Source organism: Capricornis sumatraensis, chromosome 5, assembly GCF_032405125.1.
Source record: "Capricornis sumatraensis isolate serow.1 chromosome 5, serow.2, whole genome shotgun sequence".
Classification (NCBI taxonomy): domain Eukaryota; kingdom Metazoa; phylum Chordata; class Mammalia; order Artiodactyla; family Bovidae; genus Capricornis; species Capricornis sumatraensis.
Genome location: NC_091073.1, coordinates 71,041,326 through 71,057,654, shown reverse-complemented (window position 1 = coordinate 71,057,654; position 16,329 = coordinate 71,041,326). Strand labels below are relative to the sequence as shown.

At 46.6% G+C, this 16,329-nt stretch overlaps 1 protein-coding gene across 1 annotated transcript in view; it reads left to right on the top strand.

Annotated features, from left to right (window-relative positions):
* The first annotated feature begins 4,968 nt into the window (after positions 1-4,968).
* MTURN (maturin, neural progenitor differentiation regulator homolog) overlaps positions 4,969-16,329 on the top strand; it is a 29,216-nt gene continuing 17,855 nt past the window's right edge. Inside the window, exon 1 of the mRNA XM_068972323.1 lies at positions 4,969-5,130. Within this exon, the coding sequence (XP_068828424.1) occupies positions 4,969-5,130 (162 nt within the window). The remainder of the gene's footprint in view (positions 5,131-16,329) is intronic.

Genomic DNA, 16,329 nt, shown 5'->3' with positions numbered 1-16,329 from the left:
CAGCATTGCTCACACTAGAATAAAAGCCACAGAGGACCTGGGAACGGGGGTGGGTGGAAGAGTTGGCTTGAGTAGGAGAATCTAGGGTGGGTTTTGCAGTTCTGAATCGGGTTCCTGAGAACTCCCAGCCAACGTGGAGTTTGAAGATGCCTTCTCTCCTTAACAACATCTCCAAAAGACAGTGGTTCAACAGGAGAAAAGTCTAGATTCATATATTAGAAGAGAAAGATTTCTCTAAATGCAATGAAGCCTGCACAACTCTCTGCCCACTACTGGAGCTATGTTTTATTTTCCTTCTACTTTTAAATAATGGCCAAAGGCAAAACAGGAAAGGGGACTCAGCAGTCCCTGATGTTCCTTCACTCCTGGGCTACACAAAAGACCTGGCTGAAGTTCTGGAGTGACCACTACCCTGTACCTGGAGCCCATATACATCTCTACAGGGGATGCCTCACAGGACTCTCCAAGCAGGAGGGAAGCAGAGTGACTTGTCTTCCTATCTAAGAAACTGACTTAGTTGCCTTAAGGAAATCAAGATCCAAGCAACTTCTGAAGATTCACTTTGCAGGACTAATTTCCACTGCTTTTATGTGATAACCCTTTCCCTTAAAGGTGCAAGACTTCTCTCTCTAAATCTGTGGTTCTCAAATAGGGGTGATTTTGGCTTCCAGGGAACATTTAACAATGTCTGGAGACATTTTGGGGGCTTCCCTGATGGCTCAGTGGGTAAAGAATCCGCCTACAATGCAGTAAATGCAGGTTCGATTCCTGGGTCGGGAAGATTCCCTGAAGGAAGAAATGGCAGCCCATTCCAGTACTCTTGCCTGGAGAATCCCATGGACAGAGGAGCCTGGCAGCCTACAGTCCGAAGTGTCACAAAGAGTCAGACACGACTGAGCAATTAAGACATTTTTTGGTTGTCACAACGTCAGAGAGGAGTGGGGGAAATGCTGCTGGCATCTAGTGGGTAGATGCCAGGGATGCCACTAAACATCCTACAGTGCAAAAGATAACTCCCTACAAGAAAGAAATATCCAGCTCCAAATACCAGTAGTACTGCTATCTGCTCCAAATGCTTAGGAAAAAAAATGAGATTTCATTCACATCATCTGTGACCAGTACTCATCATGCTACCATTCTCATGTCACTCCTGAATTTTACTTTTAAAATTCATCAGCTGATCTTCCTACAAATCATTCCCAAGAAGTAGATTAAGAGTAATCATGGCATTTACTGAGTTCATACTATGTGCCAGGTTCTGGGAAAAGGACTTAATATACTTTATCTCTTTTTTTGTCACCATTTGTCAGAAGAGAAAACTGAGGTTCAGGGCAATTAAGTTGTAGATGTACACGAAACTTAAATTCGCTGAGGTGGGAATCAATGCAGAGCTCAAGTTTCTGATCTTTAACTCAATGCCTTTCTATGAAAAACAACAGTGTGCGTTCAATTTATTGAACAATTCCTTTAAACTCAGATTCTATTTTTCATCATAAGAATTTTTCATCTTCTGACAAAAAGTATTTGTTAAATACATACAACTCTGTACTTATGGCCATCCATCACTTGGAGCAAACTTGATAGATGGATTTTGAAACATGCATAGTTGTAAAACTCCCTCCTTTCCCCAAAGAAGAAAAGCTATGTCTTTTATACATTTTAGTCTCAAATTTAAAGAATCTCTATCTTGGGGTGTCTGTATTTAAAAGAAAAAAGCAACATTTTGTAACATTCGCAACAGCAGATTGAATTTTCTTATTCATGTGCCCATCTCCTTCTCTGTCCTATGTATTCCTTTTCTACGGCTGCAGAACAAATTAAAACAAACTTAGCAACTTAAGACAATACCTATCTCACACTTCTGTAAGTCAGAAGTTCTGTAAGTCAGAAATCAGTTACGCATAGCCGAGGCATAACTGACTTCTCTGCTCAGGCTCTCCCAAGGCTGAAATCATGGAATCAAGTCAGGCTAAGTTCTCCTCTGGAGGCTCTGCAGAAAATTTAGTTTCAAGCTCACTGAGGTCGCTGCAGTTGTAAGACTAAAGTCTCACTTGCTGGCTGATGGTCAAGGATTGACCATCTACACTCCTCTCCAATGAAGCAGCTCCCTCCATCATCAAAGCTGTTAGGAACGAATCTCACTTGATGATGAATCTGCTTCATGGTTTGAATTTCCAAGGAAAGCCCAGTCCCTTGTAAGGGCCCATGTGATTACATGAGGCCCACCAAGGACAATCTCCCCATCTTGAGGTCTATTGATTTGACTCCTTAGTTACATGAGCAGAATCCCTCACAGCAGTACCTAGATTCATGTTTGTTTGAATAACTGGGAGAACATCTATGTAGAGCAGGAATCTTGGTTTACAAGGAATCTTGAAGGTCATGTTAGAACCCTTCCTAGTTCACAGTCTGTAAACTCCTTGATGGCAAAATCTGGGTCTTGTGCATCTTTGTCTGGTACTCAAGAGATGCTCCATGAGTGTTCACTGAACTGAGTTGTTTTAAAGGGATTGAGAAATTACTGAAGTCATGAAATTGCTACATATAAGCATTAATTTTCAGGTAAGGACAACTCCCATCAGGAAAAAGATCAAATAAGATGCAATGCCCAGGTAGCCTTTAGGGTGATCTCTATCATGACCTCTTCCTCTATCAAAAGATTAAGTGGACTTTCTACTTTCACTCTGGGAATGCAGCTTTGATTTCATTAGGGGAAGTCAAGGGGAAAAGAATTCCTATCCCAGAAATGGCAAGATAAACAACTTCCCAGAATCAAATCAATTCTGTCAAGTAAAGGGTGTTTTCAGTGGGTTCAAGGTGTCATGAGCTTCCCTTGCCTAGTCTGTCAGCTCTTTGAGAGTGGAATTACATATTATTTATATTAAAAAAACTAAGAACGTAGCATCTGGTCCCCTCACTTCATGGCAGATAGATGGGGAAACAATGGAAACAGTGACAGATTTTATTTTCTTGGGCTCCAAAATCACTGCAGATGGTGACTGCAGCCATGAAATTCAAAGATGCTTGTTCCTTGGAAAATAAGCTATGACAAACTTAGACAGCATATTAAAAAGCAGAGACATCACTTTTCCAACAAAGGTCTATATAGTTAAAGCTATGGTTTTTCCAGTAGTCATGTATGGATGCAAGAGTTGGACCAAAAAGAAAGCTGAGTGTGAAAGAATTGATGATTTCAAACTGTGGTGCTGGGGAAGACTTTTGAGAGTCCCTTGGACAGCAAGGAGATCAAACCAGTTAATCCTAAAGAAACTCAACCCTGAATATTCATTGGAAGGACTGATGCTGAAGCTGAAACTCCAATACTTTTGCCACCTGATGTGAAGAGCTGACTCATTAGAAAAGACCCTGATGCTGGGAAAGATTGAGGGCAGGAGGATGAGGGTGATAGAGGATGAGATGGTTGGATGGCATCACTGAATCAATGGACATGAGTTTGAGCAAACTCCTGGAGATAGTGCAGGCCAGGGAAGCCTGACATGCTGCAGTCCATGGGGTCACAAAGAGTCAGACACTAGCGACTGAACAACAACACCACATTTATATCCCTAGAACTAGCATGGTGCTTGCTTCAGAAGACCAGCTTTAAAGACAAAAGCTGACTGAATGTTTGTATTATGGAATGAATGCTATTTGGCCCGTCTCTGCTAGTAGTTAATCACTTCCTGTGGGCCAGGGCTCTATCCAATGCATTTTCTGCAATCCAGCAATGTCTGTCTGGTCCTGGCAGCTACTGAACATTCAACAGGTGCAGTGGTTGGACCTTGTTTTAAAATGTACTTTCTCCTCTCCTAAATTGGCAGTTGGTCATTCTCGGTTTTACAGTATGAATTTAAGGTGATGACTCTTCAATCTAGATTTGTCGTTGTTCAGTCGCTCAGTTGTGTCCGACTCATTGCGACCCCATTGCAGCACACCAGGCTTCCCTGTCTTTTACCATCTCCCGGAGCTTGCTCAAACTCATGTCCATTGAATCGGGGATCCCACCATCTCGTCTTCTGTTCCCTTCTCCTCGTGCCTTCAATCTAGACTTATGAGGCTTATTTTTAGAAATACTCAGCTTTATGTTAACGCCAAAAAAACAAAACAAACAAAACACCCAGATCCATAAACTTTCATCTTCCTTTCCAAACGGACATTCATTTCAGTGTCTAGTAAATATATTTATGGAAAACATTTCTTTACATCATTCAGATGACAGAGCTGAAAAAGCTCTGTTTCCCTTTGGTTTTCTCAGCTCCTCCATTCCTAGCCTCAGACAAGGTACACGTTTTCTGTAGTTCTGTAAATTTCTCTACACTTCAGTCTCATTGGGAAAAATGCTTTCCCGGCCTTCAAACTCCAGATAAACGCGATCCAGATAACTCCGCTTCACTGTAACCTGCGAGCTGCCGTTTTCGGGCCCGCGCTGTGACGTCACCCGGCTCACAGATCTCGGCGTTGGTCTCAGACTCCGGTGATTGGCTGGACCTCATGACGTCACGGACCGGGGCGGCCCTAGGTTCCTGAGGGCCCCGGGATACTCCGGGTTCGTTTTTTAAAAAGGGGGCAGGTGGAGACAGGAAAGTCCGCGGAGCGCACGGTGCCTCCAGCCGTGCTCCGTCCACGCCCACTGTCAACCTCGCCCGGCCGGGCCGCGCCAGCCTCCGGGGCTGCCCGAAAAGGGGCGGGCGGAGAGGCGGAGCGGGGAGGAGCCGGGCGCGGCGCCGCGCAGTCCCTGGCCACCGCCCACCCGGTTACACACAGCATGTAAACAGTCCCCGCCGGGAGGAGCCCCGGGACCGGAGGGAGCCCGAGCCGCCCGGCCCCGCCGCCTGCCCGAGAGCCACAGAGCCGCGCGCTGCCCGTCCGGGAGGAGGGCGCCGGAGGAGAGGAGGGCGGGCGGCGGAGGGAGCGGGAGGCGGGCGGCGCGCGAGGAGGCTGAGGGAGCGGCGGGCGCGGCGGGCCAGGATGGATTTCCAGCAGCTGGCTGACGTTGCGGAGAAATGGTGCTCCAACACGCCCTTCGAGCTCATCGCCACCGAGGAGACCGAGCGCAGGATGGATTTCTACGCCGATCCCGGCGTCTCCTTCTACGTGTTGTGTCCGGACAACGGCTGCGGGGACAATTTTGTGAGTGCTCGGGGGAGGGACCGCCGCAGCGCGCGGGAGTGTGGACGCGCGGCCACTACCCTGCGCCCCAGCTCCCGCTCGCCGGGGAGGCGGTGGGGCGTGAGGTGGGGGGGCGTAACCGCCTGCAGGCACCCCAATGCTCCGCGCTCCGCCCGGCGAGCCCCTGAGCTTGGCGCGTTGGGGTCAGCACTCTGGGTGAGGCCAGTAGGAGGCAGGCAGGGGCATCCTTAGAATCCGGGAAGCTGGGCTAGGGAGGGCAGTTTCCGGGACGCGACCCCGCGGCTCGAGCGCAGTGCTCGGCTAGAGCATCTCCGAGGATGTCTGCGCCTAGCGCCAGTCCGGGCCGGGGCGCACGGACCCTTCACTCCCGCAGGATCCGGAGTCCGGAGCTTCCTCCACCCAGGCGTCCCGTCCGGGTGAGGAATCCCGTTACCTTCTCAATGCGCAGACACAACTCCTCGAGTTTTCCCCGCCCTAGAGAACCCTCATCCCGACCCCTCTCCCCATGTTATTCTCGGTGGTATTAAGACACAAAGCCTCTGTCCACACTAGTGATGCCCCATCTCCTGGACCATCTTTGCGGAATTACACCCCGGATCTTAAAAAGGCACACGCGCGTGCGCACACAAACACACACACACACTCACACACAGAGGCACGCCTAGCCCCCTTTCCTCTTGTGCTTCCATTGCTCCTCTATGAGCTTCCAACGAGCTGTGTGGAGCCCAAAAGGTTCTCTCCTGCTGAGGCGGCGGCCTTGGCCCTGCCAGAGCCTTTCGGTTTTTCCAGATGGGGGTGAAATTCCCCCTCCCCATCCCACCTCCCGCCCCGCGCCGGGCTCGGAGGGACTTGGCCCTGAAACTGCGGTGTCCAAATTCTCGACTTTGTATCCTGCCCTCACTTGGGATCTTGGCGCTGGCAGTTAAGGAAGGGGAGGTAGAGGGCCGGGGAGTTGGGGTGGGAGGTGTGGAGACTGGGTGAGGATGGCGTTCCATGAAGTATTTGTAAGGACGGGGTAAAAATAATGGTCCCTACATGTAAGATGGAGGCGGCTATGGGCTCAGGTTACCGGCCTGAGTTGCCGGCCTGAGCCTGGAGCTGGCGCTGCTGCCGCCCCTGGGGACGGAGGTGGGGCAGTGCAGAGGCGCGGCCTGGCGCTGGCTCTTCAGGTGGGGTGAGACAAAGCTGGTTCAAAGCTCACGCTGTCTTGCACCCCAGCTACCACAGAAAGTTCGACAAGGAGTTAGCGTGATTGTCTTTCTTGGCCCCAGAGAGATGAAGTCTTCCATGTGACTTAACATGAAGCATGCCCCTCCCACCACCTCCATTCCACTCCACAAAGGTGAGAGACTCACCAGGCCCCAGCCTCCTAACCCTCTAGAAGAGGGATAGCCTTGAGTGGCAGTCAAATTTGACTTGTGGCAGCGTGACTCTGGTCAAACGCATTTTAATGTTTTAAAATGCTCAGTGTACACATCTGAAAAATGGGTATAATACCGATCCCCAGGTGATCAAATAGATAATGCACCTGACAGTCTCCACTGCACAGCAAGGGCCCCACAAATTTGGGTCAGAGATCTGGGGTTCCCCAGAGCTTAGAACTTATCTCTTTAAGAGCCTCAATGTCTCACCTGTAAAATTAGGTTAATCAGAATGCCTCCATCATAGGTATTTGTGAAGTGCAAGTAAAATATAAATGTATGTAAGAACACTATTAACTGTAGTTAAAATAAGTAAGTGTTGTTTGTCAATGTGGAAGATCATTAAAAAGAGATTTCAGTTCAGTTCAGTTTAGTCGCTCAGTCGTGTCTGACTCTTTGCAACCCCATGAATCGCAGCACGCCAGGCCTCCCTGTCCATCACCAACTCCCGGAGTTCACTCAGACTCACGTCCATCTAGTCCGTGATGCCATCCAGCCATCTCAACCTCGGTCATCCCCTTCTCCTCCTGCCCCCAATCCCTCCCAGCATCAGAGTCTTTTCCAATGAGTCAACTCTTCTCATGAGGTGGCCAAAGTACTGGAGTTTCAGCTTTAGCATCATTCCTTCCAAAGAAATCTCAGGGCTGATCTATTTACTCCATAGTAAAAGTATGAATAAGCACCAGGGATGTAGTGGAAATGGCACCAGGATCCAAGTAATTGCAGTGTTGGGGTTTGACTAGGAGTCCCTTCCACCCCTGGGCTTCCTTGGTCTGCTAGTGGCCTTTCCCCTCCTTACTGTGTGAAATGGGGCAGGAATCACTCATGGTTCCGGAACTCATGGTTCCACACAGCCATCCTGCTCTCACTGCAGGAGACATATCCAAAGAGAATAAGTGGGTGAAGAAAAGCAAGGCTGTTCTCTTGATTTGAATATGTTTAGCAAACCATCATTCAGAAACATGAAGTCTATCAGGCCTTTTTCAAGGCCACCCATGTTACATTTTAAATCTCCACCTGTATGAGTTAAATACTTGAAAGTATTTCTTTTGAAAGTATTCATTCACTGACAGTTAAATGAAATAAATAGGAAAGAAAGAAAGTGGTGGGGAGGGGGGGTGCGGGGAGTAATTCATTGGGCAGACCGGACCTTTCTCAGTTTCTAGAGGCCATAATAAACAAGATGCCAAACACTGGAATTTTCTTAGCCCAAAACCTTGCCTCAGATTTGCAGGCCAGGTTTGTCAAGATGCTGTTTGCCTCTAGTTAAAGAAACTCAGACCTGAAGAAAATGTCCTACCTCTGTCCATTGCTTTTTCCCAGGAGAATCTGCTAAGTATCAGAGGAAATTTGAGATGCATGGAATCCTTGTAATCTGAAGGATCTGTAAACAATAAGAATATTTACATAGCATTTCTCAGTTTACAAAGTGTTTTTATAGCATTCATTCATTTAACATTTATTGAGGGCTCACTCTGTACGTGGCCAGGGCTACTTCGAATAGGACCATTCTCTTCATCTGAGAAACAGTGTGGTATAATGCCTAGGGGCACAGGCTCTGGGGCAGGCGACTCAAGCTTTCACCCCAGCTCCCCACATCTAACTTTGTGCCTCAGAGGAAGTTGTTTAACCCTTCTCTGTCATAACTTCCACATCTGTAAAATAGAGATGATATTAGTATCTCCCTAGCGGATTTGTTTGGGAACAGTGCCTAAAGTGGGGATGATATTAACAATCTCAGGCAGAGTTTGCACATAGCAGTCCCTCTGGATCTATTTAAAATGTCGATAAAAACATCAGGTTGTGTTCTTACCACTCCCTCCCTCTCCGAAACAGACTTCCCATCACTTTTGCAATAACACCTGAGCTTTCCTGGGTTCAAGCTCCCACACGATCTGCCTCCCGCCACCTCTCTGACCTCATCCTGGCCCATTCTTCCCCCTGGCTTAGTGTGTTCCTGCCACACTGGCCTTTCTGGTCTTTAGAGAAACCAAGCTCATTCTTGCCTTAGGGCCTTTACATCTGCTGTTCCCTCTCCCTAAAACACCCTTCCCCCACCTCCTTACATAGCTCCTTTCTTTATACCATTGCAGCCTGGGAGAAACCTTCCTGACCACATACTCCCTTACTTCACCCTCTCTTATTCTTACCATAGCACTCACTAATACTTGATAGTCCACTGCCTATGTTCTGCCTCGCCCACTAGCCTATTAAGCTTCATGAGACCTTATTCATCCCTGTATGGCAGCACTCAGAACATGCCAGACATGTGACAGATATTCAGTGCATGTTTGCAAGAATGAATGAATGAGTAATAGCTCAGTATAGAAGACATGTTAAATTTCAAGAGTGACAGCTTCAAAGACAGCTACCACTTAAGTGTGAAGTACCATGTATCAGACTTTGTATGTATGAACCCATTTAATCTTAGTAATCTCAGAAGCCACTCTCTGTAATTATCTCCACTTTACAGATGAGAAAACTGAAGCCGAGTGAGGTTTACTAACTTCCTTACAGCTAATAGATGGTAGCTGTGAACTGAATACTTGGCACTACAGGGGTGACAACAGGGGACCCGATTCAGACTTGGGTTCAAGGGCTACATCTTATTGAGCTTCACAAAAATTCTGTAAGGTGGGTATTACTATTTTATAGGCGAGGAAACCGACACTAGTAACTTTAAGGACTCAGCCAGGACTATGCCAGTAAGAAGTGACAGAGTCAGGACTTGAGCCAAAGCCCAGAGGGCTGTCCCTTCCACCATGCAGAAGGCCTCCTGGACAGGATCAGGCTGGGGCCTAGGAACAAGGACTTCTTTTTGTCTCTCCTCTCTTTGGCAGCTCCTGGGCCCCTTGTGAACTCCTTCCCCTGCTTGCTTTACAGGCCATGTGGTCCCTTTGCAAACTGCTGCTGATTCAAGTCTCTCTCTATGGATGGCTGGGGAGTTCAGGTCTGGGATAAAATGCTGCCAGTGCCCTGTGTGTGCTGGGGGTTCAGGGACACGGCTACCCTGCCTGGCTCTTTGGGTGTCACAGGGAGGGTGCCGAGAGCTTAGACAGGCGGCACGCCCATCCTCTGCCAGCTCAAAAGGTCCCCAGGGTTCGGTCAGGCTTGAGGAATGGGGCGTTGGCAGCCACTAACATGCCAGACGGACAGAGGGGCACGTGCTCCTGGGCATGGCAGCACCAGCTGCTTTCCCTCCTCGCCTCGTCCTGGAGAAAAGAGCTCTCTGGAAACAAAGCCCACTGCCCAGCCTCTCCCTGCTGCTGATGGTGAGGGGGTGGGGGGCGCTCCCTTATTGTCCTGCCAACCATTCACAACATGTTTGGTTCTGCATGTATAGTTTAATCCCTCCCCAATACAAAAACAAAGATAGCTGTTGTCATAGTATTAAAGAAAAATGTTTTATTTATAGAAGAACTATGTGATTTAACTTTGTATGTGTCCCTATGACTGTGACTTTATATGTGTATATATAGATATAATCCCCATTTTCATTCTAGGCATGTCTCTATTATTAACTGTGTGACTAAATAACCTTTTTATTCTGGAGAAAGAAGATATAACTTGTTTGAATGAGGTTGCATCATCATGTTTCCATGGTGGTATAGTGAAGAGAAGGCCCTGTCTTGTTCAATTTAAACCCTATCCTCAGTTTCCTCTTCTGTCTAATGGGGATAATCAAACCTATATTACATTATTTGCAGGTTAAATGAGCAGTAGTGGTAAACTGTAAAGCTTCCTATGCTGGCCATGTATTATTCATCTAGAGAGATTACTTCAGGGAAAAAGATATGTCCTTTATCGTTCATGGAGGGGTAATCCCAAGGAGAGTAAATTTTTGCTAATATAAACTCAAGTAAGGGGGAGAAGACATAAGCACTCATCAGCCTCTGCTAAATGAGAAGCAGCTTATCTCTTGGAACCTTTTTTTTAGATTTTTTTTATGTGGACCACTTTTAAAGTCTTTGTTGAATTTGTTACAATATTGCTTCTGTTTTATGTTTTGGTGTTCTGGCCGTGTGGCACGTGGAATCTTAGGGTCTTAGTTCCCCTACAGGGGGTCAGACCCACACGTCCCTGCATTGGAAGGCAAAGTCTTAACCACAAGACTGCCAGGGAGGTCCCTCTCTTGAAATCTGAAATCTTTATATCCACCCTGTTGTGCTTAGTAGCTCAGTCGTGTCTGACTCTTTGCAACCCTGTGGACTGTAGCCTACCAGGCTCCTCTGTCCATGGAGTTCTCCAGGCAAGAATACTGAGTGGGTTCCCATGCCCTCTTCCAGGGGATCTTCCCAACCCAGGGATGGAACCTGCAGCTCCTGCAGCTCCTGCTTTAGCAGGTGGATTCTTTACCACTGTGCCACCTGGGAAGCCCATGTCCACCCTGGGGGTATTATTATTTTCTTTGACTTGCAAAGGAAGGAGCTGAGGCTCAGGTTGAAAGCAAGACATCTCTCTTGATATCCTGGCTTTGCCCGTTGCTTCATGTGTGACCATAGACAAGTTGCTTAAACTTTCTGAGTCTCAGTTTCCTCCTTGATAAACCAGATCAGTGTTTGACACCAAGAGCAGATTGGAGGTATGGTCAGACATGTTCAGAAATAATGCTGGCTGTCATGAGATGGCTTGCCACTCTTACCTCACCTCTTATATGGGTAGCAGTCAGTTTTGGGTTAAGCCGTACCAACTTAAAATGGACTCCCCAGAACTGCTGGCAGCAGAAAACCCACGTGGTAAGACTGAGTCGCTTCACAATGGCCCTTTGACACAGATAGCTGAGTCCTGGGAGGACAGCGGGTGTGTTCTTCGCTCCCTGCCATCCCCAACTCTGCCTGAGCACCAGGAAGTCAAGCGCCATCCCCACAAGTGTTAGAACAGTAGAAGCATACAGACTGTGATCAAAAAGGTATTTGTCATTTGAATTACTTTAATAATCTACCTCCATTCTTGGATAAGCTAGATATTCTTATCTCTACTACAGAAAACAGAAAGGTGCTCATTTTCCCGTTTGCGTCTTAAACCAGATGCGCTTTGATAAGAAACTCCATCCCAACTTAATGACAGAAATAAGGGCCACAGATGACATGTGCTGAAATCAGAGTTCTCACTGGGGATTTTCAGCTCCAAATGGGCAGGAATCTATAGGAAAGAGTAGGCTTGCTCAGGGCAGGTACAAGTTGGGGCCGCTTCACTGCAAACCATGCTGTCCTGAGAATTGGAAGTGGTTTTAGTTGATCATGACATTTAGATTTTTTTTTAATGTAATTGATTGCATGCTATGTTGCTTTAGTTGTATCCAATTCTTTGTGATCCCACGGACTGTAACCCTCCAGGCTTCTCTGTCCATGAGATTTTTCAGACAAGAATACTGGGGTGGCTTGCCATACCTTCCTCCATAGGCTCTTCCCGACCCAGGGATTGAACCTGGATTTCTTGTGTCTCCTCCACTGTAGGTGGATTCTTTACCCCTGAGCCACCCGGGAAGCCCTTTTAATGCAATGTTGTTCAGTTGCTCAGTCATGTTTGACTCTTCGCAACACCATGGACTGCAGCACACTAGGCTTCCCTGTCCTTCACCATCTCCCAGAGCTTGCTTAGACTCATGTCTATCGAGTCAGTGAGGCCAACCAACCATCTCAGCCTCTGTCGTCCCCTTCTCCTCCTGCCTTTCCCAGCATCAGGGTCTTTTTTAATGAGTTGGTTCTTTGCATCAGGTGGCCAAAGTATTGGAGTTTCAGCCTCAGCATCAGTCCTTCCAAAGAATGTTCAAGACTGATTTCCTTTAGGATGAACTGGTTGGATCTCCTTACAGTCCAAGGCACTCTAAAGCGTCTTTTCTAACACCACAGTTCAAAAGCATCAATTCTTCAGTGTTCAGCCCTCTTTATGGTCCAACTCTCACATCCATTCATGACTACTGGAAAAACCATAGCTTTGACTAGATGGACCTTTGTCAGCAAAGTAATGTAATGCCCATCCTCAAATATGAGGTTAGTCACAGTTCTGGTCTATCCCCAAACGGTGGTCCCAGAACCAGCAACATAAGCATCACCTGGAACTTGTTGGAAATGCAGTGTCAGAAATTCCTGTGTGGGATCCAGCGATGGTGTTTTGATAAGCCTCCAGGTGACTGAGAGGGCTTCCTTGGTGGCTCAGATGGTAAAGAATCTGCCTGCAAAGGGGGAGACCTGGGTTCGATCCCTTGGTTGGGAAGATCCCCTGGAGGAGGGCCTGACAACCCACTCCCGTATTGTTGCCTGAAGAATCCTATGGATGTAGGAGCCTGGTGGACTACAGTCCATGGAGCCAGAAGTGAGTAAGCACAGCACAGGTCACTGAGATGCACTCTAACGCTGAAGAACCAGTTCTTTCCCCTCCTTTGTGAAGCCTTTCCTTGGCATTTCTAATACTGTAACAGTCCGTGTCTGTGATCTGCTTTGGCTCTCTCTACCAGATTGGAAGTTCAGTACATTCTGTTCCCAGATGTATATTTGCCAAGGAATTAACATTGTTCAGAGCCACAGGTTCCCTGACCCCTTGCTATAGTTTTTTTATGGCCAGAGTGAGTGTTTGATTTCTCATGCTTAAGATATTTTCCAAGTGAAAGGCCTTGTGGCCATGCTCTGTGGTGCCAGACTCTGGGTCAAGTTCCCGTTTGTCCTTGTACAAAGGCTAGACCCCAGATCTTGCTTTCAGGTGCTTTAGCCCAGCCACCAGATACTCTCTCTGCCCTCCCCTGGTTTTGGAATAGGCCTCTCTAATTTTCTAAGAGTAACCCTCCTGCCCCTGGAGAAGGAAATGGCAACCCACTCAGGTATTCTTGCCTAGGGAATCCCAGGCGGGCTACAGTCCATGAGGTCGCAAAGAGTCGGACACCACTTAGCAACGGAACAACAACTACAGCGCTCCTGCCCCTAGTCCCATTCCTGTTAGTTCTGAAGAGTTGGCCTGTTTTGTCTGTGGGCACTGCCTCGGGTCCCTGGTTGCTTGTCTTTCTTTGCATAGGCCTCTGCAGAGCAGTGGCAGCCAGTCTGCGTTCCATCCATGGCATGTGCTAGGCTTGTTTACCTGGCACTGCTGTCCTGATCTCACGGGTTTTTACATGATTCTTCTGTTGTTTTCCCTTTGTCTTTTTTTTCCCCAACTACAGACTTATTTTTTTAGCTCACCTCACCTTGTATTCTGTAGATTTTCACTGACTGCCATGAGTAGTCTTAGAAGGGGGCAGTTTCAGTAAATAAAACTGAATACCTTTTGTTATGAGATACAATGGATATGAAATAATTAGCATTTAGTAAGTGATGTCTTATAAGCGGCTGTGTACACCTGGGTTTGTCTCATTCCAAACCCCCTGCTCTGTCAGGTTATCACATGGGCAGGGATTCAGCTGAAACTCTTTTCTAAAACCAGAAAACCAACACTGCTGGCAATTCGGGATAAGTTAGAAAGCCACGTCAAGGAAATTTAGGGAGAATGGACAGGAAGGCCTTTCCCAGGTGTTAAGTATTTCTTCTCCAGAGCTTCCCTGGTGGCTCAGCGGTGAAGAATTCACCTGCAGTGCAGGAGCTGCAGGAGGCGCAGGAGCTGCAGGAGCTGCAGGAGACGCAGGAGACGCAGGTTCCATCCCCAGGTCAGGAAGATCCCCTGGAGGGAGGGCATGGCAACCCACTCCAGTGTTCTTGCCTGAAGAATCCCATGGACACATAAGAGTCAGACATGACGGAAGTGACTTAGCAGACATGTATGCAAGTCTTTCTTTTCCAATGTATTTATAAATCAGCAACTCCAAAAGTGGAGTAATGAAAATGGTGGCGTGAATAACCTCCTCTGCATGAGGCTGTAGATGCCTTAGAAACACTTAAGCTGCAGAAACTGATTGCCCGGCGGTGGTGGATACACTGTGATTCTGTTACAGTTTGAGTGATATTGGAGAAGGAAATGGCAACCCACTCCACTATTCTTGGCTGAAGAATGCCGTGGACAGAGGTGCCTGATGGGCTACAATCGATGGGATTGCAAAGAGTTGGACACGACTGAGCGACTAACACTTTGAGTGATATACTTTTCTTAATTTATTTCCTTAATTTATAACTTAAAATACTTTTTTTTTAAAAAAAAGATAGTTAAAAAACAGGCTATATTTGTAAAAAAAAAAAAAAATACAAGGTTTTCATAGATACACCTGCTTCTGAATTAATTCTAACCCAAGTTGCCTTGGATAGTGTTCTCAGTGAAGTTATATAGCCTGTCTGATTTAGTGCTACTGAGGGTGGAAATCCCCCACACCATCCTGAAAATGCAAAAGGGGAAATAGGGGACTTATAGCCATCATTTATTGAAAAGCTATTGTACTATCTGCCAGCCAGGCACTGTACGAGGTACTTAATCAACTTTTTACTTTCTCTGTAATCTTCATAACAAGTCTAGGGAAGAAGGCAGGCCTAAGATTTTCCTTTGTGTGGTGCTAGGTGTTAATCCCATCTCTGACTTGGATAAGAATTTGAAATATGCCAGAACTTTCTAAAATTTGAGTTTGAAATAGGTGTTGAGCCAAACTTGTATTAAGGTGGACTTTATTGTTCTTGCTGAATCCCCACTAAGAATCAAGTGCAATAATGGATTTAAAGGCACTTTGTACAAGAGAAGACTTTACAAATGGACATCACCAGATGGTCAACACTGAAATCAGATTGATTATATTCTTTGCAGCCAAAGATGGAGAAGCTCTATACAGTCAGCAAAAACAAGCAAGCTGTGGCTCAGATCATGAGCTCGTTATTGCCAAATTCAGACTTAAATTGAAGAAAGTAGGGAAAGCCACTAGACCATTCAGCTATGACTTAAATCAAATCCCTTATGATTATACAGTGGAAGTGAGAAATAGATTTAAGGGACTAGATCTGATAGATAGAGTGCCTGATGAACTATGGACTGAGATTCGTGACATTGTACAAGAGACAGGGATCAAGATCATCCCCATAGAAAGGAAATGCAAAAAAGCAAAATGGCTGTCTGAGGAGGCCTTACAAATAGCTGTGAAAAGAAGAGAAGCGAAAAGGAAAGATATAAGCATCTGAATGCAGAGTTCCAAAGAATAGCAAGAAGAGATAAGAAAGCCTTCTTCAGCGATCAATGCAAAGAAATAGAGGAAAACAACAGAATGGGGAAGACTAGAGATCTCTTCAAGAAAATTAGAGATACCAAGGGAACATTTCACGCAAAGATGGGCTCAATAAAGGACAGAAATGGTCTGGACCTAACAGAAGCAGAAGATATTAAGAAAAGGTGGCAAGAATACACAGAAGAACTGTACAAAAAAGATCTTCACGACCAAGATAATCACGATGGTATGATCACTCACCTAGAGCCAGACATCCTGGAATGTGAAGTCAAGTGGGCCTTAGAAAGCATCACTACGAACAAAGCTAGTGGAGGTGATGGAATTCCAGTGGAGCTATTTCAAATCCTGAAAGATGATGCTGTGAAAGTGTTGCACTCAATATGCCAGCAAATGTGGAAAACTCAGCAGTGGCCACAGGACTGGAAAAGGGCAGTTTTCATTCCAATCCCAAAGAAAGGCAATGCCAAAGAATGCTCAAACTACCGCACAATTGCACTCATCTCACATGCTAGTAAAGTAATGCTCAAAATTCTCCAAGCCAGGCTTCAGCAATACGTGAACCGTGAACTCCCAGATGTTCAAGCTGGTTTTAGAAAAGGCAGAGAAACCAGAGATCAAATTGCCAACATCCTCTGGATCATGGAAAAAGCAAGA